Consider the following 26,821-nt stretch of genomic DNA (forward strand, 5'->3'; position numbering starts at 1 on the left):
CTCAGCTGAAAACTTTCAAAGGATGGTATATTGATTTCCATGGATGGTACATTGATTTTCATGGATGGTACATTGATTTTCATGGATGGTACATTGATTTCCATGAATGGTACATTGATTTCTATTTATACATTTGGCACTGGATCAATTATATCATAAAAAGCTATCATAAGGCTAATTCTTCTTTCAGAAAACAAGTCACAGATATCTTTGATAGATATATACACGATAAAGTCAGAACTTTACACAAAGATGAAGCAGTCGACATGTTAATGAAAGAATTTAACCTCGAGCAACCACAAGCTATTGTTATGTTTGAAACATTTGATAAAGATCAAAATGGTTTAATGAGTATCTGGGAATTCCACAAGTTTTATGAATGTGCAGGAGAAAGGTGAGACTACATATTTTTATTTAAGTCTTGAGGTTTAGAAATGTCTCTCAAAGAACGATTACCACTTTATCTGAAACGACCTCTTACCTACGAGCGTGGCTCTTTCTCGAGACGTTTGTGACTTCCGATGTTCATTTCACAGATAGCTAAAACTGAGCTTTATAAAATGAATAATAACATGTTGAGATTAATTTGTAAGTTGGGAAAGCACAATTTTATACTCACTGGTGCCCATAAATTCAATACGATATTTAAAACGCTGTAAGATTTCAATATTTTATTTTTAATACAATTGATCTTTATCTTCATCTTTTGAATGGCGCTGAGTCAAATCCACGCAGAGTTCTCTATTAATTTTAGGTTTCTTGACAGTTTCTTTTGCCTTTTTATCTTTGTAAGTTCTTTCCCTGGTTTCCTCTCTCATCATCCGAGATTCTGCCCTTTTCAGTTGAAGCCATTCTTGGTCAGTTACTTTCCTAAAATCAGAAATTAGAAAATAAAGTAACACTTTTCTCCGCATGGGAAATATACAGCAAAACCTTAAGACCCGGTCAATTTTCAGAGTGTATGGACTTTAGTCTCTGACATCTGAGTTCGCCTGTCTTCGGTGAGGTCGCAGCTATTTCCAGAAAAAATAGGGACTGAATGATATAGGCTAATTAACTTTTTACCAGAACACAAATAACTCATTGACTTTGGTCGTTAAAATGGTGCAGGATTTTCAATTTTCAAGGTCTTCGGTCTTTAAAGCAACTCATACCTTTCGAGTAAACGCCTCTGGTAAAATCTACCCAGAGGCTCCAATCCTAGTAGAAAATCTTGCGGTTTGGGGTTAGATAATTTCATTGGATTTTGACAAAGCCATGGTCGCTTTGTCTTAGTGCTAAATGGTCTCATCCGTTCCGGAATCTGTGTACGACTTTTACGTCGAGATCTATCTTCATTCATTATGTTATAAGAGAACCCTGATTCTCCAATCCGTATATCATCTAGATACAAGATCCCCTCCTGTTGTAATTTCAACAGCTCTCTTTCTTCTTCGACTCTATAAGAATAATTAACAATTATAATCTACCACAGAACTATCAGGTTCGACCCAGATTCAGCTTTAAGAAAAACACATAGGATTACCAAATGAGTCTTTTTTTGACCAATCAATGAACTCTTTACATAACTTGCACGGAAGATGGCGATTGGAATAATAACCAAACATCCTTAAAAACTCTGCAATATTTTAAAATGAAAATGTCTTAGCCTACTTTGATTTGCCACTTCTCGTTAGCTCGCCCAATCCCAGACTCTCTCGACGTTCCTTTTTACCATTCTTCTGTTTTCCCATTTTCTATCTTCCAGTTATTAGTAAACTTGTGATATTTTTCCAAAAAATTAAAAACTTTGTCCTGAAGACAACCCATACCCTGCTTTACAGCGCAGTTGATGGAGAAGTTTATGACGTTACGCCATTGTTTTGTAAAGGCATTGACGTCGCCATTAGCACTTCGCAAAAACCGGATGTTATAATTTATATAATTTGGTTTTTCGATCCCTGAGCGCTCTATCGTTTGTTTCGTACTAAATAAAATTTAATTGGTATTTTATTAAAAAGAGAAGAAAAAACTTTAGACATATGTAACTTTCAGGAGGTTTTCTTTTTGCACAAATGATTATCCAAAGATTTGGGAATTAATAACTCCCTCCAGAAGCTGTTGAAAGAAATATACATTTGGGATATTGCGATGGAATAATTGCAATTTAGAAACAAAGTGACTTGACCTTTCTAATTTGATTTTAATGGAAACAAACATTGTCTCTTTACAGTGCTCACGATATAGTACAGAAATTTCAAGATATGGATACAGATGGTAGTGGTCTGCTAGAGTATGAGGAAGCTGTTAAGGCTTTGAAAACATTGAAAACAGCCACAGGAAGATGCTTAGAGGATATCGAAATTGAATTTTTCATGAAAACCATGGGTGTGGAAAATGGTGTCATCGATTTGGGGAATTTCACCAATTTATTACATCGGCTCAAGTTATATAAAACCCCAGCACCAAAGAAAGGCTTGAAATTGAAAGTTTAAATAAAAAAACAACAACTCGGATAACGATTCTTAATTGAATGTTTTAAAGACCGTCATATCCGCAAAAACCTTCAGTGAACTGCAAACAACTCTACAACCTTCTGTGACAAAACATCCGAAACACTTTTCAATATCAGGATCTGAATTATGGCACTAAGAAAACCATAGAAAATTGACATTGGACCTATGCGTTTTCAATTGACATAGACAATCTGATTACAGAAATAATAAATCATGCAACGTTGGTTTTCTGACTTTCCATCAGTGCGTTTATAGATAGAAGGGAAATAACTCTTTCTAAACTGGGTTGAATTTTTTCTGTAAATATTTTTTACTTTTGTAATTTATTTATCCATGTAAATATTCAAACTTTAAGGATTCAATTTTGATTTTTGTATGACAGGTAATTTTATTATATCCATGCTATTCAACAGCTACCGATACATAAACCCTCAGTTCCTACTAGCTTACCATGGTTTTCAGTAAATTTACCAGGCACTATTAAGAATCGAAGTTTGGAATTTTTCGCCTCTTCGATTTTCTGTTTTTGAATTATAATGCAAGATATAGTGCAATAGTTTATTTAATACCAACGCAAGCACTTGATAATTTCAATCTGAAATAGCCTAGGCCCCAACCCAGTACGCCTTTTTCCTCTACCAAATGAAAAAAAATAGGAATGCGCTTTATATTTTAGTTATTTGACCGTTTTGTTTTGTGATGCTTTTGAATACGCTAATCGCTCATATTTTATACAAATACATTATATTTTCATATAAAATCTGCTCACTGCTTTCTGTTATTTTTATATTGCATTGTTTGGTTTTTGATCTCTGTTCTCTTCTGTTTATATTTTCTACGAAAGTAAGTTGGAAAAATGATGAGTCTGTAAATTTCCACTATTTAGTTTTGTTCCTTGCTCCTTCATACCTTAAACAACTGCCTTTAAAAGATACTCTCGATACTTTAGAATCTGACAAATCGTTTAAAAATGTATCCACACCAAGCAGAAATGGTGAAGCAAGATAAACCTTCTAGATAAAACCTTTTGTAAAACGTACATTTGTATCTAATGTAACCCTAGCAATACAGTAGTCCCAATATATCTGATCTGAAACGACTTTGTAACAATGTACTGTTTTATTCCTATATTTCAATGATATTCCATGTTTATTTTCAAATTTCTTGTATCTTGTTTTCTGTTTCATTACAATAAAATCATTGATAATATTAGTGTATTTGTCGATTGCAAGAGAAAACTATCCCAATCTCATCAAAGAGCATAACAAACTGGGCACGATAGCGGTGACCTAGAGTAATGACTTTAAAAAAGCATGGGATAAATAAATATTAGCCTCATGTTAAGTGCATTGAGTTTGAATCTATAATTCAATTCAGCCCCCTCATGGTGATAATGTGGGATTTTGACTAAGATACAGGATTGCTGGTTAAGAATTGAACGACTAATATAACGACCTGATGCAAATTGGCAATCTAATGTGTCTCTCATGCCATTTTCGGTCATCCTGAATGGAATAATAGCACTACCAGTTACTGTGCAAAGGAGGTCGTTTATATGAATAGTGAATTGTAATACACATTACAATGGAGTAATATTAACTGTATTGAAAGACCACACTGAAATCAGTAATTTAAGTATGTATAACATTTAATTGTTTTATTTACTTATAACTTACACCGTTCTTACATACTTATTCATAATTCATGTTTACAAAGTCGCTTAGTACAGTTAATTGCACAGGGCGTTGTGTCGAATTTAACATATTTAAGCAAATTTTTCTAGACTTTAAATTGGGAATTCCACTTGTACGCTGGTTCCAAAATATAATACAATTAAACTGAGCTCAGAAAGAAATGAGATGAAAATTATAATTGCCATACATAGAGATATTAAAAAAATTACGATATGATCTTAGACGTCTAAGGTGACATCAATCTGGAATTTCAACCGGCAATTTTTGATTGCTACCGAATTTTTATAAAATGCGAAGTAAAAATTCAATAAATTACATGTAGTAACATACTATATACGTTTTACTTCAAGGGAAGTAATTCTCTTCAATTTAATTGGACCACTGAAGCTGCTTATGAAAATATTCAAAATCCAAATCTAGTTTATTTTAAATTTGGTGAACTGACCATAGACCCCTTTCTTCTTCTTCTGTGGTCCAGTGCCATATCTCTCTCTACCAATACTTCCCCATATCTCAAACCCTTTCCCATCCCCACTACCCCTACTTCATTCCTCTCTGCTTGACAATCTCTCCCATTTAAAAAACAAATCTTTTTAGTGATCGAATATTTCACATTCTAAACCATTTTTAAAATTATGAATCTCAATTGAACCCTGGTTTAGATTGGGGAAACAGTTCCAAAATCTCTGCTCTGAACTTTATTATTATGTGTTTCCTTTACCAAAAGCAAGCATGTGGTAGTAACAACCCACGACTCTTGTTTATCATCGGTTGCACGTATTTCCACCAGAGTTGAACGTCAGTAATTGACAATGTTATCAAGGATGGACTGATAACATCTTTATTATTTCCTCCAGTTGATATTTAATATCCTCTCCACTAGTCACTGTACTCGAATTATTTCATTATTCAATCAATGAATGGTCTATTCAGGAAATACCTCAATATATGAACATCGCCACACTTCAAACTGTTGTGGTTTGCATATCGAGCATACTTGTGGGCGACGCTGAATCAAGTCTCGAGTTCAGTATAGCGCTCAGTTATCATTTTTTTTTTAAAAAAACTATCTCGTATTCCTTCCACTACCACAATTGATATGACACGACATATACTCGGTTAGAAGAAGTCAGGGCTACCCCATACGTCAGTATTGGAATTGGTGTGAAGAAGCTTTTCTTTATTGAAATATCATTTGCCTTTCAGAACCTACTTTTTACTACGTACATCAGAAAAGGTGGAACCGGAAGTAGTTTGGACAGTGCATATTGAATACAGCTGCTTTAGCGTTGTCTTTTTTCCCATTACTATATTCTGAAACATCTGCCTCTATTCCAGCCTCTGATAGCTATTCTTGCAGTTGTCAGCTGAAGTAGGCGGGAAAACTCGGTTGGGCAATATGTGTATGCAGGCAAATCATTTGACGTTTTTACTTACGCTATGTAACTGCATAATCATTTTGTTAACCTTTTCCATCAAATAATTGAATGATGTAGCCCATTTATTACCATATCGTATTCTTCTAGAATCAACCAAACTTTATACAGTTGAAACCACGTGGAAAAGATTGTCACGTGGCGTAGAGGGCTGGTCATAAACGACATTAGATTTCCTTTTAAAGTTATAATCGTAAATAGGCTGGTCTATGTAACAATTGATGACATTCTACACAGCAAATATTTTCACTGATTCATTCAAATTTCACGTCGATTGTCCCTTCGCCTACAATTCATCGTCAACCATTGCACGACAACATTGACATTATGCAAATTAGGTGCGGTTAACGCATACAATCAACGAGCTACTATTTATATCTCGATATTTTGTGAAAGTGGCATTTGATTAAAACGAATCATCCAAGCGTGGAAAATATTTATATTAATATTCGTGAAATAGAAAGTTAAAATCATAGCCTACTTTTTACAAGTGACGACGACGTCATAGGATAAAAGACAACTGGATAATCCTGTACTTGAAGCAGACGACAAAAAATTATTGGAAAACGTATAAATAGCTGACGACAAGTTTAAGTGACATTTTACTAGAAAACCTGTGTGGATTAACATCTATTGGATTTTATTAAATACTTATACAATATGGCGAACAGAAAAATAGCGTAAGTCACATATTTTCATCCTTCTGATAATATTTTTATCTTCTTTTAAACCTGTTTCAATCACTGAATCTCAATACAGTTTCACAGTAGGGACACAATACTCAACCTGTATTGTGAAGTAATTCAGAGCAAACATAGATGTGAGGACACCATTGTAATATTGACTAGAGTCGAATGTCATTCTGTGTCTAAATGATAAATATGAATATTTTAATCTACTTATCCATTCAGTCGTGTGACGAGTTTAGGGTATAAAAATTCAGTAATATTACGGTAACATGTCTCTTTAAGGTCTGCATACTCATGAACCTAAGTTGCTTTCCTTGTAAAAAATGATTGTTTCTTTGAGGAACATATTTTGCTACAGAATAAAGTAAACACTATATCACTTTTATAAACGATGTTTTTTTAAAATATTGTTAATGAAATTGATTTTTACGTCCCACTACTCCATGTTGGATTAGTCAATGTACAATGAGAAACATTTTGCATGAGGATTCGCTTACGACCAATTGTTTTCATTTTCAACTGTCAACCCTTACTGCATCACTGACACAGGAAAATCGGACTAAAAACTCCAAAGATATCCTTACCGTGATCAAGATATGTACATGTATTTGAAGTTTCCTTATTAAAATGTAACTACGAAATTCCTACATATTTAGAGAGTCGCTCAATATTTTTTTACTATTGTTAAGCGATCGTTATATCGGCATTATGTAGTTATATTTATATAAATGAAACTTCAGATGTGCTTATTCAAATATAAAACATGACGTCATATAGTATTCATTGATCATTTGAAACTGTCAATATTTATCCTACTGATGACAAAAATGTGAAATATGTGAGAAAAAATTAAAAAAAGTAGATGTTTATCTGGCTATTTTTGGACTATTCAAATACAGGATTTAAAATAATTTTCTAAAATAGTTGAAACTGATCTCATAGTTTCACCTTATCCCAATGTTTCCTATATACTAGTGGTACAATGGCCATTATAGGTGACAGAAATGGTCCTACGATGTCGGTTTAAACGGTCAAATGTAGGCTATTCGAACTATATTTTGGTATCTTGATTAAAGACCACAGTATTTTTAGAATAGATAATAGTATCTGAAGAATAAATCATAGTCTCTGAAGAACAGATCATAGTATCTGAAGAACAGATCATAGTATCTGGAGAACGGATCATAGTATCTGAAGAACAGATCATAGTATCTGGAGAACGGATCATAGTATCTGAAAAACAGATCATAGTATCTGGAGAACGGATCATAGTATCTGAAGAACAGATCATAGTATCTGGAGAACGGATCATAGTATCTGAAGAACGGATCATAGTATCTGAAAAACAGATCATAGTATCTGAAAAACAGATCATAGTATCTGGAGAACAGATCATAGTATCTGAAGAACAGATCATAGTATCTGAAGAACAGATCATAGTATCTGAAGAACGGATCATAGTATCTGAAAAACAGATCATAGTATCTGGAGAACGGATCATAGTATCTGAAGAACAGATCATAGTATCTGGAGAACGGATCATAGTATCTGAAGAACAGATCATAGTATCTGGAGAACGGATCATAGTATCTGAAGAACAGATCATAGTATCTGGAGAACGGATCATAGTATCTGAAGAACAGATCATAGTATCTGAAGAACAGATCATAGTATCTGGAGAACGGATCATAGTATCTGAAGAACAGATCATAGTCTCTGAAGAACAGATCTTAGTATCTGGAGAACGGATCATAGTATCTGGAGAACAGATCATAGTATCTGAAGAACAGATCATAGTATCTGAAGAACAGATCATAGTATCTGAAGAACAGATCATAGTATCTGAAGAATAGTTCATAGTATCTGAAGAACAGATCATAGTATCTGAAGAACGGATCATAGTATCTGAAGAACAGATCATAGTATCTGAAGAACAGATCATTGTATCTGGAGAATAGATCATAGTCTCTGAAGAACAGATCATAGTATCTGAAGAACAGATCATTGTATCTGAAGAACAGATCATAGTATCTGAAGAACGGATCATAGTATCTGAAGAACAGATCATAGTATCTAGAGCATAGATCATAGTGTCTGACGAATAGATTATGGTATCTGAAGAACAGATCATAGTATCTGGAGCATAGATCATAGTGTCTGACGAATAGATTATGGTAAATGAAGAACAAATGATAGTATCTGCAGTACCTCTACGATACACATCCAGATAACCGTCACACGAGTACCTTTGTAATTAGTACAAAATCTCGGATCTTGTCGGTTGTATAAAATCAACAACTATCAACCAATTATTTTCGTGGGCTGCTTAAGAACACTTGAATTTCTGACAAAACTTCGAAAATTAGGTAAGATAAGAGGAAATATGTGAAGATTTTCTCTTTATTCAGTGTCACATTTCTCTAGTCTACTATAGACATAAACTGTTAGAATACACAAAGTAGTTTGAAAGTGCTAAATTAGATTGTAAAAAAACTAGCAAGTTAACAAGTCCTAGTTAGATGGAAAGTAAACAGCGGGATGGGGCAAGTTGTAATCTTTACTACGGTTTTTGTTACTAAGATAAACAACTACAAAGGTTAAGGGAACATGGTGTTCATTGAATGTAACGAACAGTGTTTTCAAGAAGGTTTAGAAGCAACGCCTCCACAATACTTGAAATCTTCCTGAAGGAGTTTTTTCTCCAGCAAAGAGTTCACTAAAGGATTAAATAATTTAAAAAAAAAAAAGCAAATTGTAAACGGTAAATACTTTTACATCCTGGTTTGCCAATTTCTTTCATTTCATCAATGCAGTTTTATGAATAAATATATTCAATTCAAGTACTATTGAACACAAATGACTAATCCAGTTGTGGTTTCCATGTCTTCGTAACCTTAATACGCCCCGTTAAAATAGTGGAAAATGTGGACGTAAAACTCTATCGCTTTTCATTCTCCGTTTCCTTAATTTACATTGGTTCATATTGAATATGAAATCGAACCGAAAGATCATGTCGACATAATCATGGATATACAATGTAATCGAAATACCACGCAGGCAATTTGATAGTGAAAAAAATAACAGCGAGAAGGTCGAACTATAATATTCATGAGAGATTGTCGAAGTAGAATCATCATAAACGGAAGTCGAAGTAAAATAATCATGATGATCATGAAGAGATTGTCGAAATAACAACATCATTCAGGTTATTTGGAAGTAAAATAGGGGAAGGTCGAAGTATCGTAATTACGAGAATACAATATTACAAAGTGTGGGTCAATTCGTCTAAATCTTTGAGGAAAATTTAGAAGAAGCGAAGGTTATGATTGAGTCTAAAATTATGCTGATTATTCACTCGAATGACTCAGTAAGAGGAACAAATTTATTTCTATCTACAAGTCCAAAGGCTTACAATTATTATTATATTGAAAATACATACTTGACGGTTCAATAGAAACACTCGTCTCTATTTTTTCACTATATAAGAAATAACCATAAACTCATATTCGCCAAAATGTTGTTTTGGATTTCAGGTTTCGTTTTGCGTTCGGATCGTTTGTACTCGGTTTATTTATTGAAAGATATTGAAATTCGGCCTGGTTTCAGTCATCTGATTGAATCTTGAACTCAGTGTCTCAGGCAATTAGTTATTATAAAGTACTCTAGGTAAACCAACTGTGGATGTTACGACTAATGTATGAGCGTGCTGTGTTCATGGTAAAATTCAAAGATAAAAGATTATATTGTAATTTAAACAATTTAATAGAGGTATGATAATGGAAGATAACAATGATTATTTCAAATTGCAGTGAAAATCAGTTTTTTATGCGGCAAATTCATCTAGGAGCATATTTGGCTTCGGGCAGCATGACATCACTCAATATGATCATAAATTGAGCTCACACACTGCTTTTCGCAGCCTGAGGTTGTAGCGCTGATTCAGAAAGTCCTGTGAGAGCTACGAGCGATATTTTTGAGCCCATCACCAACCTAAGTTAGACTGTAGACTGTCACTGTTTGGAGGAATGAGTTCGACTATCTACGTGAGAAACTGAATTTTGAAATTAAATGGAGCATTACGCCCTACTTTCCTAAATGTTTCGACGTGAGTGACAATCATTGCAAATAGTCCAACATAATAAGATGCCCTCTTAATTAGTCCACTGTCCACATTTTTGATGGACAGTTGTATGAATTGACCTAAAAAAAACTAGGATGACCCCATTATCCTTCAGGACATAGCTGATTATCCAGGTATATCTCCGTACGTATATAGATATTAATCGGGTTTATCTCTAGGTGATCTTAGTCACCCTAACTAATTATTACAAACCTATCAATCACCTTTCACTTGCTTTACTGTCAAATCTGTCACGAGATAATTCGCCAATTTGTCAAATCCAAGTTTAATTTAACTGTTTTTATTCTCTAATCAAATGTATATTACGCCCCCATTTATAATAAGATAGCGTTTTTTCAATTTGCAAACCGTTGGTGAAGAATTGTCATAAGCAGCCCATATAACATTTGACAGAAGACAATTGGCATTTTACACGCATAGTCCTACTATCGAGGTATAACACTGTTACTCGTCAATGACTAATGGGTAGTATTCTGTTATGGTTATGGTCATCCTTGAAGCAATTTCAATATCGGACACATTGGCCTACTAACGACTAAAACTGTAAGCATAGTTCTGACTATAATATAGTGATAACTAGGTTAACAATTTGTTACCTTGTTAATTTTGACTTAATTACCAGTGATTCAGAAAATCAATATTAAGCACAATTCTAAACTCAAACAAGGTACTTAATTACAGTTAACATACATTACAGTACATTAATATCTATTTGGTTGAATAGACAGATGATACTGGTTGGTGAACACATTGTTACCTATAGATCCTTGCTTCCCAAACTTTTGAAAACCCCAACCTTTTATACACAGGCTGCTTATACCCTACGGCCGACTCAATGGAGGCTTTTGAGTGAAGAGTTAACAGTGGCTAAGGATCAAGGCATCGTCCAAAAACTATTTAATTTCAGCATATATGAAAGAGAAGTTCCGTTTACTATAGTTTAGATGAACTACGTTTCGCAAATTACCGAAGATATGTTATAGGTACGCCTAGGATAAACTAGGAGTCCAGTTTGTGATTGTCCACAGTGATTTGGTAATCAGTGACGAATTAATCTCTGCAATTGATTCAATCTCACTGGAATTGTCGTCGTTTCGAGCGCTATTCTATCAATCCGAAACAATTGATTCTACCTTTTAAAAAGTGTGAATATGTGTTATATTGAATTTACCTCGGGTCGTTGAGTTGTGAACAAATTGTTACCTAGATTGTGAGTGAGTTTTCATTGACTATGGTCAAGTCTTATTTAAGTTGACATGTATTTGACCTCACTGGACCGTTCAGTAATTTTTTCATTAAGAACGATGTAATTTGTATCGGACAATTGGTATACGTGCAAGCTTGCTAGTTAATAGTGTTTGTGTGAAGATGAATTGTTCACATGCTTTATCCTTTACATTGAAATGAAATGGAGTTTAACGAGTGCAACGTATTGTGTTTGAAACAGAAGAGACAAACTCATTCAGTATGCAATCAAGGTAACATTCAAATAAAGCCGATGGTATGAAACAGTTTGCATTCTCTCATGCATCTAAAACAATCCATTTCTACTCTTGTAAAAGAGGTGTCAATTACAGCTTGCCAGATATTTGCAGTTTTTAACTAATGCTCAGATGAGAAGTTCGAATACAGAATCGAAGGAGATAAGGATATAGAGAAGGGATCATGAAGCCCGTCTGTTTCGTAGCAAACATTCTTGAAGTCCACTCTAACTTGTGGTAGTAGAAGGGTAGGACGTGTTGTTCAAATGTCCTGAAGGCTGAACATTTTAATGAGATTTGTTAAAGATTTAACATTTAGTTGAGTGTATTTTAATGTCAGCTTGGATTTAGGTCAACATCTTCATATGTACACACAAACAATTTTTACTCTACGATTGTATGTTTGGGCATTAACCTCTGAGAAATATGTAGGATGGTTAACGAACATCAGGTCACCTTGTCAGTAATACAGGTGGGAAAAAGCACTTTTCATGCCATTGCACGAATCATCAGTCTCAATGAACTATCATAGGAAACACCAGACTCAATATCATGACCAACACGCAAGCAGAAATGAGCTCTGGACAATGGCCGTTTCTGTTGACAGGATGAGAATCTCAAGCAATTGTAGATCAGCATGTGAAATGAAATCGCCAGAAATATTTTATCTTCAAAGTAATTATCACCCCCAGAATGATGCTGGCGTTCCTTTTTGTACGATGTTTGTCTTCATTTCCTTCAGTCAGAATCAGAAATTATCACATTACAATGCTTAACGGTTGCCCACAAAGAAACCACGAAGCAGTTTTCTAGAACTCTTGTGTCCAGATGATTGTGTCCTCCAGTTGCATTATGTCTAATGTGCAAACCTATTTCACAGCAACCCATTTACGTCAACAATATAAACTGGGTCGTCGTGCTCTGCTGGTTACACGAATGAGAACAAGGATGTGCATTCACTGAGTTTTATTTTCCTTGTGAAATATGCAATATGAAGATGTCATGCAGATAGTTTTTGACAATGTGACAGTTTGTACGAGTTGTCTAAATAGGTTAATAAAACCACACTAGTTCGTTTTATCAAGAAAGTTAATCTATAAGAAGATTCTAATCACGGGTTTTAGAATTGAATAGAGGAATTCGAGTAAAACGTTTTTTTTTTTGTGTGTGAATATTTTACTTATATTACACACTAAGCATTGATAAAACTCGTAGGCTATAAAATAGTGGGACAGGTAATGCTCAAAACCTTTAATGAAGAAAACATAAGCTGAGATGCCGAAACTTTTCGGCGAGGTACTTGTATTTGGTTCTTTTGTGTTATAGAAGATAGACGTACTCTCTTATAGAAGCACTGGCAAAGGTCACATGAAGAGAGCATGCTAAAGTTCAAGGGTGTTTTCTTCTTCCGAACCCAGGACCCAGCTACCTCCTCTCTCACCCCAGCCTATGCTACTGTAAGTTATACTGACATTGAATTTAATTCTTAACATAAGTACACTGTTGATAAATTAAATGACACTTATGCATAAAGTAGGTGTATATTGACATACAAGGCGGGGAGGCCTGCTTTAATCTGAATTATATACGCAATAATTATCGGGTTGTCAAATACAACTTAATGAAATTGTAAGTATTTACTTCTAGTGAAGTGCACTTTTGCAGAAGAATATCTTGATAATCCTAAGCGAAGAGTTGTATAAGATGTTTCTGAGGCATTTCATTTAATATGTGATCACCAATATTCCGTACTATATATCGAAGTTTTGTGACTAGAGGTGTGGTTTATCCTCGTCTCTTCTATTCAACATGTTCGAAACTATTCAATATCTATCCCATCTATTCACTGATAAGGAGAGAAGAGGGGGGGGGGGGGTGTTGGGAGGGGAATTAGCAAGACACTTTCTGTCCTCAAGTGTGAATGAATCTAGAATAACATTTTTTAAACTAGAATTCATACTCTATGTACTACATATTACGCTAATATTTGTCACAAACTGCACTTAAAATATCTCATCAGGAAATAAAAAAAAGTACTAGGTTATACAGACTATTATAAACATGAAAGAGGATTTTATATATTGAAATAGTTTAATGTATTTTCTCACGTTTGAAATTTTCTTTGTTCCACCCTACATATAATTATCATCATACAAACTACTGGCTCTAATAAACGGCTTTTTAAGTTGAATAATCGTTTTCATTTTTTCTCTTGCCCTTTCATGTAGGTTATGGTATAGGTTGCGAAAGTTTGACAAATCAAATACCCATTGTTTTATTTTATTTTGGAAGGACATGCCATTGTTTTGGACTTAAAAGAAAGATAAAGAAACAGCCTTTTTTTTTATAAGGATATCAACTTAGGTTCACAAGGATCCTTTCTTCCATCAGGTCGTTGGCCAATTATGCTGTCATAGATGTTTCCATTTACAGCTTGGTCGACGGGAAGGTGACTTACCAGACTTTCCAATGCCGACCGAGAAAAGAACCCAGATAATGACTTATAAACTAATTTGGTTGCAATACACTCTTGAAATCACTAATGCAGAGATGATATATATATGGGTTTACGAACAATCTAAATTAAATCACGATGCCTTGTCTTTTGTGTAATTATCTATACATTCAATATATTTTCAGGCCCGAAATCCAAACTATGTTTGATAAATACACCAAGAATTTTGTGAGGAGACTAAAACGACACGATGCTACCAAACTTTTAGAAGACGAATTCAACCTAACACAAGAAGAAGCCGATGTTATGTTCGACGTTTTTGATAAAGATAAAAATAACGAGTTTAGTTTATGGGAATTTCAACAGTTTTATACTTGTATGGGAAAAGAGTGAGTATTATATGTCTTTACTTATTTTCAAATTTGCAATTAAAACATGTACGACAATACCCTACCATGTGCGTATAGCTTTTGAGATTTCGCAGCTCAACAGGCTTCACGTAAGTTGGATTAAACGTAACAGCATGATATCTATCTCAGAATAATGGCCAAGTTATGCCACCATATAAAAGTTTATACGTTTTATAATATTGGCCGCTAAACGCTTCCATATGGTGCTTCTAGATTAAAATTTTCTTCAATAATGATACCCAAAAGGTTCCTGAAAGACCCAGCAATGTCAAATATACATACATGTATATTGTCCAGGCAACTTGGGCTTTGTTTCAAAATGGTCACTAATGTCTTCCATAATATCGTTACTGAACTTTTTAACATTTTCGTTTCAGTGCTAAAGACACAATCAATTTATTCAATTCATTAGAGAAAGACCACAGTGGTACTATAGACATAGTTAAATGTTTTGACACCATGAAAGGGTTAAAGGCCAGAGATGGACGACATTTAGAAGAAAATGATATAGAAATGTTAATCAAATCTACCGCAGGACCTGACAAAACCATTGATTTACCTAAATTTATTAGTCTTATGACTAGAGTGAAATTCTTTAATAATAAGGCATAAAAATTGTTGATATATACTTTTGTTGAAATGTAAATATAGTTTTATTAAGATTTTATGAATGGAATATACGACCACGGACTGTCTCTTAAAGGGAGATTAATCGTTTAAATATTAACTTTAAAAGTTGAAAGACCCTAATTTAGATATCTGTATCACTTTTTACAATCAAAATTCGACGTCTGGTTAAGCAGCAATCCAACAAACAGTCCTTGTTGTCACTTGCCTGTCGTTATTGACTTTATCGTTTCATATTATCGGCAAAATTATGAACTAATGGCATTGAGCGAGAATAGTAATAACGCCCTGGAAATAGCGACATTCTTAATTGGCGTGGTACATTTTTGCTAGATTAGGCTATAGGAGATCCGGTCGTCGGAAGTTAATTCTAGAAACTGATATAGACAGCCGAAACTGAGCTGAACTTTATAGGATGGTCAATTCAATATTTTAAGCAAAAATGAGCAATGACAAAATAGAAAATAGCTCGGTATATTCAATAGTCCCATCCGAGATATGTAACTTTGTCACCTTTTGGTAGAAATAGTTTTTATCCAGCGCTCATAATAAACAGGAATCTTTTGAAGAACAGGATGTTTTTATAAATTTATTTAGAATGATCGGAGTTATCTGAATAAATATCTCTTATCATATTTTTCTGATTCAGTATAAATAAAATATTAAATCATCGAATACTCAAAACTATGAACATCAATTTCTACTCATGTCCATTTTCTTGTATCCATCTCAATTCACGGTATAAGTTTCTAGCTCCATTACATTGTACATTAATCATTTCTGTTTTATTCATATGAAGTTATAGTCCATAATTGTTTGACTAATTTCAATGAAGGGACCAAATAGAATTTAGGAAAAACGGCAAATGAAAGATGTGTTATTTTTTATTAGTGAGATCTTTGTTATGATTAGTGAGGTATTTGTTATGATTAGTGAGGTCTTTGTTATGATTAGTGAGGTATTTGTTATGATTGGTGAGGTCGCTGTGTTAATAATGAGGTCTTTGTTTTGATAAGTGAGGTATTTGTTATGATTAGTAAGGTACTTGTAATAAATATTGAGATCTTTGTTATGATTTAAGTCTTGTTATGATTAATGCCATCTAAGTTAATGATAATGCCATCCTTTGTTATGATTAATGGGGGTCTTTGTTACAATTTTGTGAAATTCTTGTAATCTTTGTTATGATAATTACCTAAACTGTTACATTAGCTGTATATATTTCAATATATTTGTTATATCTTTATATTGTTATATGTCATCTGTTATTATTATAACGTATTATTATAAAACCATTCCTTATTTTATGAAAGTGTTATAAATCCATCAGATGAAATAAGACTTTGAAGACTTTGTCCGCTAAGAACTATGACGTCAATTTGCTTTTAGTGCCTCAAGAAAGTGAAATTTTCACGTAACAAAATATGGCTTTTTTTGAATATTTGCATTAAGACACGAAGGGCATGTGTTTATTGTACAATGACACATGATGGTATGGATGAATTTGGATATTATTGCATCTTGACATGAGAATTGAGAATTTTCCAGTGAAACAGGCATTTATGTTATGTATTTCTACCCAAAGAATGCACAATAAATAAGACCAGTTGAATTTTTGTATAACAATTTAATTGTAATAAATTCACAGGGAAACAAATTACAGCTAGTTATCAACTACTAACTATATAATTCTTATTTAATTGTATACTGAAAAACATGATTGACGCATTCCCTGAGATACAGACTACAACTCAGTAGTTCACATGGCTACAGACTACACATAATACATTTTCAAGCCACAGATTCAGATACTAAATGAAATGGAGTTTTACATCCTACTTTTACTCATTCCACCCGAATGCGTTTCTCCCCCTGACAAGATACAGTGCTGACCATAAGCAGAGATCGGAATCCTTCTAACCTAGGACATCAACTAAGCTTTTCTCTTGGCTACGGACTACAAATAACATAATAAGTCACAAGCCTGGACTCAGTTACAGGCCACAACCAATTAATTCACCGAAATACAGATTACAGTTAAATCATATTCTTATTCCTGTCATCTAATATTAGGGAATGTGCCGTCTGGTTGTAAACCAAGATGGGAATTAGTCAGAAAATCTAAAGAACTGGAACTTGTAATAGATTTCTGGACATCTTCTATTTTGATGGTATCATCAGTTCTGAAAATAAAGTACATTTTTATTACATGCGGACACTTGCGGAGTGAACAGCACCTTTACAGTGTCACTAACACAATATGGTGAATCCTTTCCATACAGTGATGTTTCTATGGTAAGGCACGACCCCCCAAAAAAGCTAGCCGGCTAAGTTCAATCCTCAAGGCAAGAAAAATTCTGATGCCTCAGCCAGTGTTCGCCATAGTCTTCTCAGTGTCGGTTTTCAACCTTTATAAACAATAAATAGTCAAATATCTATTTTTTCATTCATTGTGATATTTGAAGATCTACTACTTACTTTGATCTGCTATGTTTGAAGGAAAATGATTTTCGTAATAAATCTTCGACAAAATTTTGCATAGCCTGAAAAATTAAGACAAATGAATATCATTTTGGCTCTTTAACACTCATACAATCTGTTAAAAAATTAACAAAATCAACTATTTTACCATTGTGATAAAAGCTACATCAATCCAGAATTTATGAGAAAAAACTTAAGAAAAAGGGAATTTTAGTCAGATAATATAAGGAATAACTAATGGTACTTACTGAATACAGTATATCTTCACAGGCTGACCCATACACATTGTCTTGTAGATGTACTGGCTTTAATCTGACACCAATCTACAGAAATTATAAAGCAAACATGATAAAATCACATTGTGAACTTTAAATAGATTGTCATGTTAATATTTACTCTATATCAAAAAGTGGCCAATGCAGATTGTACCCGAAGAAGGGTCAATAATGAAGAAATAAATTGGAGAGTTTAAAACCAATCTAACAAACCTTCTGACAAGAGTCTTGTATATATTCAGCTGGTTCAGAGGGAGGTAGATAAATTGATGGAATACTGTAATTATCAGAATCTACTGGCTCTTCTTTTATTTTAACTTTCACCTTTGTTGGAGGATCTATAAAAAGTAAAGTTATTTATGTTGAATGTAAGGCCTGTATGATGTTGTTTTAGGTTCAAGACTGGCTAGAAATTCAAAGAGAAAAAATACTTCTTCTTTTCTTACAAGTTTTGATTTGAGAAATAATGATATTCTGTAAAAGAAACACTAGAAACAATAACTTCACCACAGAGAGTGTTTTCAAGCATTAATAAATGGAAATGTATGAAAATGTCTTTACTGTTCTGTACTTGATGTTTGTTGTAAATAATAATGAGATAATGGAGTTTCACTTCAATCACTGAAAAAAACTTTGACATGACATCAGAGTTTAGAACCTGATTGTTAATTCCATGTTATCATCTTTGAAATGATGCTACCTACCTATGTGTAGAATATCAACTTCATCATCACTATCAGATGATCCTGGTAGATTAGTTGGTAGTTGATTAATAATAAGCTGGAGATCTGTTAAACTATTGATTGGCAGTGGTGTTGTCTCTGGTTTATTTTTTGTCTCTTCAGTTTTTAGCTCTTCTTTCTTTTCTGGAATGTAAATGAGTTTATAAAATATTTGCTCATTGGATATCATCTAAAATCTTATTACTTCAGCGAATTATAATATATAAACTCTGTATCTTGTAAATTTACTGAGAAAGTTCACTTCTCATAGTTCACGGAAACTGACAAAATGTTTTGTATTTTTCCTGAAATTTACACAAGGAATTCTATAGGATTAATCTTTAAAGATTTTACCTAAATAATGTGGACTAAAGGCATGTAATCTACACCAATACATAATCTGTTTAGTTGACCACAGTTGTGTCCCTTTGAACACGTCTGTTTTTAAATATTGGATGATGTACTGTCGTACCCATGATGCTCTTTGCCACTAAAAAATGAAATGAGATAAGAGATGTATTTATTTTGCTTTTGCCACAATGACCACATTAAGGAAGCTCAAGTTAACACAATTCTTCAACTTTAAAGCAATGGACAAATATTTTAGATGAAATAATACAGAGAATAGAAAAATCCCCAAAAAGACCAATTACATCAACTACAGAGAATCTTCTTGTTTTTAATTGACACCTCCTGGTCATCAAATTTGTCTGTCATAGAGAAGAGAACTTTGCAAATTGAGAATATAGAGAATCTTAGCTGAAACTTCGCCTAAGTAATTGTACTCCATTACAATCATATTACCTATATCCTACCAACTAACCATTCAAGAAATCAATTTGATATCAAAGAAGGAAATATTTTACCTCTGAAGCACGTCTTTTGCCAATATTCCAGTTTAACCATTGATTATAAGAGTGAGCACAGTAGGGATGGGTGCTGCGATCTGGAATTAGTAAAGAAATGTAAAAACACCTGGGCTGAGTTAACACTGTGTTTTCATATACAGAGTTGGTTCATTTCACAAAAAACATGCAGAAAAGATGATGCACTAAACTTTAAATGTAAAGTGAAATTGAAGTGAAAGGAAGGAAATAAGGAGGCCCGATCTGTCAAGACTAGCTTTCAGCATATTAAATTTTGAGATGTGCAGTACTAACTTGCATTATGTTGTACTAATGGATGTCTTTTAACTGCTGTTTTTATTAAAGACAATATATCACTGTGATTTTCAGGTCTGAAAAATATAAACAGGTTCATAAAACTATCGAAATATTTGGTTCTTCAACAAAGATGGCATTTCAGTTTTGCAATGATTTAAGAAATTACATCCAGTCAAATTGACGGACAATATCGTAACATGACTTGCACAGGTCCATCTAAAACCTCAAACCAAAGAAAAGTGTAGGAGCTAATGTCACCTTGGCATTGCAAAAGTTAGAGTCTCGATAAAGTAGGTATGTCTCTACTTCGCTTTACACATATGGAAATTTTCCTCAAAATGTTTTCAACAGCAAGAGATAGCAAATCACCAGTTTCATATATCTTCAAATCCCTTGATGCATTAGTTTTGCCTAAATAATTCACAAATCACAAAAAAACAGTTGATTTATACTTACAAAAGAGGTGGGATCTTTTCATCTTCTATTTTTGGAACTTTCTTTTTCAATCCAAGTCTTCGTTTATCTAAATCTTTATCATAAGTAACCTGGCTGAGGGCAGAAATATTAAGTTTTGGTCCATTGAGAAATTTCTTTTCATCTATTTGCTGCTTCACAGTCATTGGACTTTGATTGACAGAAGTCAGCTTGTCAATTACATTTTGATTGGTTAATTTCATAGATATCTTGATGTCATTGGATGATTTTGAAAGTTGTTGCAAAGCTGCTTGATCTGATTGACTAATTTGTCCGTCTGGTTGCACCTTTAGCAAAAGTGTTCTGGAACCAACACTGGCAAGCACTACTTGTGGAGATTTGTTTTGTGGATTGGTCGAATGATTGGCTGCCCCAATATGGTTGCTGACCTTTGGAGTCAAAGCACTGATGTGGTTGTTTTGAATAACAAGTTTTACTGGATTCACATTTGATAACATGTTCACTTTAGGCACTGAACCATCCTTTAATACTGACGACTTTTGAATTTGTGAATTCAAAATCAAAGAAACTGGCTTTTGAGAAGAATCTTTAGTTTCATTTTTTCCAAGAAGTGAAAATGTTTTGCTGTTACTTGGAGGAGCACTAGTTCCTACAACTTTCAAGGCTGTCTGAGGCTGGTTTATATTGTTCACAGTTACCAATGGGATCATTTTAGGGGCTACATTTGCCTTCGTTATTTCTGGAGTTTTCTTCATAAGAGTTTTGGAATTTGTAAGCGTTATAGTTTTCATATTTTGAGAATTTGTAGCCAGCGGCTTCAACTGAGAAGTCAAAGATGACAAATTGACCATTGTAACTGGTTTTCCACTTGGAACACTTTGTTTGACAATATTTGGCACTGTTTGTACTTTCGCCACATTCAATAATGACTGGGCACTAGAGTTCTGTGTTGTTTGAGGGGAGATTGTTATGGTATTTTGTTGAGTAGAGATACCAGTTGAAACCTGTGTTTTAGTCTGAGGTAGAGCTTGTAGACCCTTTGGTGTCACCATAAGTTTAAAACTAGGGCTGGGTGGTGGAGTAGCAAATACGCTGGAATTATTGGACACAACCACTGGATTCTTTGGTTGTTGATAACAATTTGAAGCGTTCAGAGGTAAAACAATTTTAGCTCCTAAAGAATGATTCTGTATCAAGCTTTTAGCTCCTACTTGCTTGCTTGTTGCAGAGGTCTGGGTAGTTCCAGGGGAGGTAACTAACAAAGATGTAGTTTTATTGACAGGTTTAGCTACAGTCACTGAATTATTTACCGAAACCAGATTGGTTGTTGAAGCTGTCAATCTAAGCGTTTTCATTTGATTGGCAGGTACATTTTGACCATTTGAAACAATAGCACTATTATCATTCACAATCACTTTAGGAAGTAGTAAAATATTTCCTTTAGCATCTTTACAACGAAGGTAAACTGTTTTAGTTTGATTTTTAGGAGAGGATGTAAGAGTGGGTGTGGCTTTAGTTGGGTCTGAAAGCTCACCCCTCTTCTTTCCAAAATTTGGATCTAAAAGTAACTCCTTAAGATTCTCCTTTCTGTGTCCTAAATCTGGTTTCTTTAATTCTAGTGGTACTTTTGGCTTTGATGAAGGCTCAGTTTTTATTTTTTTAGCTGGAGATTTGTCCTCAACCAAAGTCTGTTTCACTGGAGAATGACTGATTGTATGGTTCCTTTCTAATGGGGAGGTAATTAAAGCATGTTCCTCAGAGTTATCTTCACTTGTAGGCTCTTTAGTTTTGGAGGTGGAATTGGTTGCATTGGCTTTGTTGCGTGTTATAGAAATAGGTTTTGGTATATTAACTTGTGTCACCTCTCTTTCTAATTCTACATCAACTACCTACAAATACAGTCAAATATATAAGGTTAATACGGTAAAATCGTTCAGATAATTAAAATGAATGATTAACACAGAAACAAATGGACATACCAATTTATGTCAAATCAAATGAACAGAAATGAGGCTTTATACTGAAAGACACAGAAAATACACTCTGTTATGTTCAGAGTAAGGCAAAGATTCCGTCGCTAGAAATAACAATTAGTCCATCTGAACTGAACAATTTCAAAGTAAAACAAGAAAATAACTTACTGTTTCTGCCCCTAATGTCTGTAAACCAGTATAGGTTCTATCAAGCTGAAATTACAAGGTTTTTCATAATTCAATTCTTTAAATCTTAAAATACATCTTTGAGGATAAGCTGTAGCATAGTCAGAAAAAGTGTTGAAATCTTTATATGACATCATTTTCTTGGTTATTTCGAACAAATGGTGGTCTGTATGTGCAAATCTTAAGATCTTGAAAAAGTTATCTTTCCTTACTATTCCAGTCGACCCAGCTGTAAATTGGTATGTTTTGGACGAGGACCAGCTGGTATAGAGCATCACTGTGAAACAACTATTTGGTATGAAATCAGCTCGCAATCCAAACTATAAAACATTAAACATACCTTCAGATTATGTATTATATCCACCTTTTTATTACGACCATCTATAAAAAATAGTTGTATTCGAACAGGGAATTCCCCCCAGCCTCTTCTAGTTAGATGAAATGGTGGCTGACTGAAAAATACAACATTTCATTCAAAATGTCATGTGTATGTATGATGTATACATCTTTATTTTCAAATGCTTCAATATGTTAGAAAAGACATAGGAGATTAGGGTGGTGGGGACAAAAACAGCTACTGTTGACAAGCAACTAGTCAATATTCAACAGAAAGCAATTTTAAATAGACCTAAGGGTTTCTTAAGGCATCAAAAATTAAGCTGTAGAAATTAAATTGATTTATAGACCAGAACTGCTAGTCACTGTTACTTTCAGATGTGATGTTTCTTTCTGTATTTAGTATATTTTCTACATACCTTATCTCAACTAAATCATTTGGTCTATAACTTGGATGAAGAAAAAACCAAATCTTTTTAATAAATCCTTCAATTCTAGGTGAGTCTTTAGAACCTCGAACATACACCATCCATTTATGTGTTGATTGATCATTGATTTCTCGCTGTTCTACTGGTATATATCTAGAAAATAGAATTTATAATGAAATCATTCTAAATTATTTTAAATACTTACTTCAAATCAAATAGTAGTCCTGAACATTGGCGTTTTTGTCGGCCGATTCGATTAGGTAGACTAGCTATTTTGTGCGTTTGTGAGCCAGGACGATTAGGCTAATCGGTGCATTTGTGAGACAGTTTACCTAAAGTACGAGTGTTGGCGATTTGATTAGGCTTTTCCAAGATGGCGGCATGTGGAAGTTGCTAATGTAATCAAAATAGCGGTCTTTCATTGGTTGTCAGCGGAGGCAGCCATATTGCCAAATCGCCGAATTGAATTTCGCATTTGTGGACCACTGCTAATCTAAAACCACTGCTAATCTAAACCAAATCCACCAAATCGACAACCTAATCGAATCGGCCCACAAAAACGCCTCATAAAACATTTACATGATATTGTCATAATAATCACCCTGTAGCAACAATTATGAAGAGATCACACACAATAATGTGAACTAGAATTGATTTATTGCACACAGGTTAATAAAAAAAGACATTACTATCATGTGTAAAATGGCATAAATTTAGGGAACAGAATGACATTTTCTATCTGTAGACGAAGATAAGCCAAAGTTTAAGTAAAAAATCAAAATATAAATGTATTTACTTTGACACATTTCCAACAATAATTCTCTTTTTTATCTTAAACCTAGAATCTCTAGACGCTTGTGGACTGGTCATGATTTTACTTTCTGATGTAGTGGATTTATCAACAACTTTCTAAAATAACAAAGTTTCATTAACATTTTTCCTGATCTTCATAATTCAAAACCTAATTTCCATCCTCACTTTTAATATCATCATTATTGATGAGGTCATTTCTCTCAAACTGTTTGTCTATTTGAAAATAAACATGTTCAATCACCCGATTGAGGTGCTAAAGATCAAGTACAACCAGTTTTTTCTGGGTCACCTTTCAAAAAAAAATCTAACTTTCAATTTTCTACAAGTAAAATTTGCGACTTTAAGACTTACTCCTATCATAAGATTTTTTCTGGAACGGGGGGCCCTGCTCTACTGAAACATGACCAACAAAGCAACACAAAGCACTGATAAATAGAGAAGGATGTAAACTTACTGAAGTTGATGTAGAGGTATTAATATGTTCACTGTTTGATGTTACAGTAGCATTAGGTTTAATGGAGGTAGATCTACCATCTTTAACTGTTTTACCAAGATGATTTTTAACAGCTGGATGTATAGTAGGCTGTACATTAGATTTCTATAACATTTCAAAAAATTAACATTAATTATAGCAATGTTTTTTCATCTTCTTTTACATCATAATACAAACAGTTTCAAATGAATATCTTCTATTTGCTGTAAGCATGCAATTAGTGAGATACAAACTATAACATCTAATTTGAAAATTTACATGTTTAATTTTTATATGACACTTTAACTTTATTGTTTCAGTATACAGGCTTGGTTTTTACCAATAATATCATTTATACTAGACCCTTCTACAATGCCTTGGAACACAGTGTGGACTGTGTGGAAAATATTCGCCAAAAACGAAATCAGATAAAAAATACAAAAATAAGCAAGATTTTGTTCATATAAAGTTAGACATACCAAATTATGTTTTTGGTGTATTGATGAACCATAATAATTAGCCACAATACAAGCTCTTAATCTGTCCATCATTAATCTCGACTGACATAATTTCTGCAAAAAAAAATTAATAATTTCATAACTAAAATGGGGGTAAGAAATGGCACAAATTGAATAAAGAATAGTCCACTATTAAAGATGGGTTCCCTTATTTTCATTTATATACATGAAAATGCTAATACTTATATGAATAGAAAGTAGAAGTGTTCTTATGACCTGTAAAAACACCAGTTTGTCTCACATGTCCATAATTAATTCATAATCAGCTAAATCAGAAGAGAATTAACAGCAGAATTCCGATGAGTGACCGATCAAGAAAGGTCAAAAAAGACTTTTTGTTTATCCAGACTGTACATACATGGACATTTATGATTGGTTAAATATCTTAATTATTACGCAGTATTAAGAATAATACTTGATAATTCATTAAAAAAACCAATCAAATAGCTTACTTAATTTGACACTAAAAAATAAGGAAAACCATCTTTAAAGATTTGGTGAGGAACCTCCAATCAACATGGGTCTAAAAATGATTTGTTTTGTACACATGAACACACGCATAAAACTATTGAATATTTTATCAGTACTGGAAACCCTCTCATATAAAAAAAAACTCATGGACCCATCAAGCTATTTAGATTGAGTGAACCATTGTCTCATTTATTCATTTATAAGTCATGGTTTCAACGAGGATGCCCAATGATTTAGGCTTATGATTTATGTGTAGGGAAAAACACTTTGTACGTCACAGAGATTGCTAGTAGGATTTATGGAATTTCCATTTAACTAGACCTGCATACATTAAGCAATTTCTATCCTTGACATGAGCACTTAGTGCTGAATCTTGATTTAACTTTACCTGATCAATAATGTTTACTTCATGTTCTTTATTTTCTATTTCTATATTAAACTGTGTTTGTATGACACTTTCAATCTTTTTAACGGCAGCTTTCTTTGCTATAAAATATAAATAATGTCATTAATATAAAATCATGTTAAAAATTTTCTTTGTGATTGTTAAAGTTGCTAATTAAGTTTAAGTTCATATACCAATGGTGCAGGTCAATTCAAATTCACCATATTTACCAACACAGTGCACAGAAACTGTGAGGGGTTTGACCACCCAAAGTGCTCTAGGAGGCCCATGGGTCCCAGACTGCTCTGTCTGTCCCTGACATTGCTAAAATATTTCAGAAAACCGAAATACCTGTAAATCTTAATGATAAAACAATATAATTACCATCTTTTTCCAACACCCTTTGACGTTTATTTTGCTGAATCGAAACATCTTCATAATCTGGATCAGTTTCAATCAAATTTCTTTTCCCACTCATCTTGATCACACTGTAGTAGTCTACAAAAAGACAGAGATAAAAATTAAGTCATTTCTTAATAGGTCAGATCTTTTAGTCTGCTGGTCTAACCTGACAACAGAAAACTAACAGTTTCCTGTAGCTTCTACTTTGAACATCCATAAAAAATGAAAAGAAAGAATACTGGTACATGCATATAATTATACAGCATAACTTTATAGTGATCTGTGGAAGTGAATGCACTTTTATAATGCCCTTAGATGTTATTCTTTGTAAAT

At 33.5% G+C, this 26,821-nt stretch overlaps 3 protein-coding genes across 3 annotated transcripts; 1 reads left to right on the plus strand and 2 right to left on the minus strand.

Annotated features, from left to right (window-relative positions):
• Positions 1–677: 677 nt before the first annotated feature.
• LOTGIDRAFT_166348 (hypothetical protein) lies at positions 678–1,733 on the minus strand (the record flags this gene model as incomplete). The annotated part of the gene is made up of 3 exons (XM_009063398.1): positions 678–870; positions 1,155–1,439; positions 1,654–1,733. The coding sequence occupies 3 exons, from the start codon at positions 1,731–1,733 to the stop codon at positions 678–680; spliced, it is 558 nt and encodes a 185-aa protein (XP_009061646.1).
• A 4,552-nt stretch (positions 1,734–6,285) lies between these two features.
• LOTGIDRAFT_166349 (hypothetical protein) lies at positions 6,286–15,413 on the plus strand (the record flags this gene model as incomplete). The annotated part of the gene is made up of 3 exons (XM_009063399.1): positions 6,286–6,305; positions 14,577–14,780; positions 15,179–15,413. The coding sequence occupies 3 exons, from the start codon at positions 6,286–6,288 to the stop codon at positions 15,411–15,413; spliced, it is 459 nt and encodes a 152-aa protein (XP_009061647.1).
• A 1,623-nt stretch (positions 15,414–17,036) lies between these two features.
• On the minus strand, positions 17,037–26,564 carry LOTGIDRAFT_234985 (hypothetical protein; the record flags this gene model as incomplete). Its single annotated transcript, XM_009063400.1, has 17 exons — positions 17,037–17,611; positions 17,907–17,971; positions 18,158–18,232; positions 18,398–18,522; positions 18,889–19,050; positions 19,261–19,396; positions 19,773–19,852; positions 20,067–20,143; positions 20,526–22,393; positions 22,646–22,690; positions 23,004–23,115; positions 23,419–23,580; positions 24,224–24,336; positions 24,695–24,838; positions 25,192–25,284; positions 26,090–26,187; positions 26,438–26,564. The coding sequence occupies 17 exons, from the start codon at positions 26,562–26,564 to the stop codon at positions 17,488–17,490; spliced, it is 3,606 nt and encodes a 1,201-aa protein (XP_009061648.1). The 3' UTR covers positions 17,037–17,487.
• Positions 26,565–26,821: the final 257 nt, after the last annotated feature.

The sequence above is a fragment of the Lottia gigantea genome (assembly GCF_000327385.1).
Source record: "Lottia gigantea unplaced genomic scaffold LOTGIsca_57, whole genome shotgun sequence".
Classification (NCBI taxonomy): domain Eukaryota; kingdom Metazoa; phylum Mollusca; class Gastropoda; family Lottiidae; genus Lottia; species Lottia gigantea.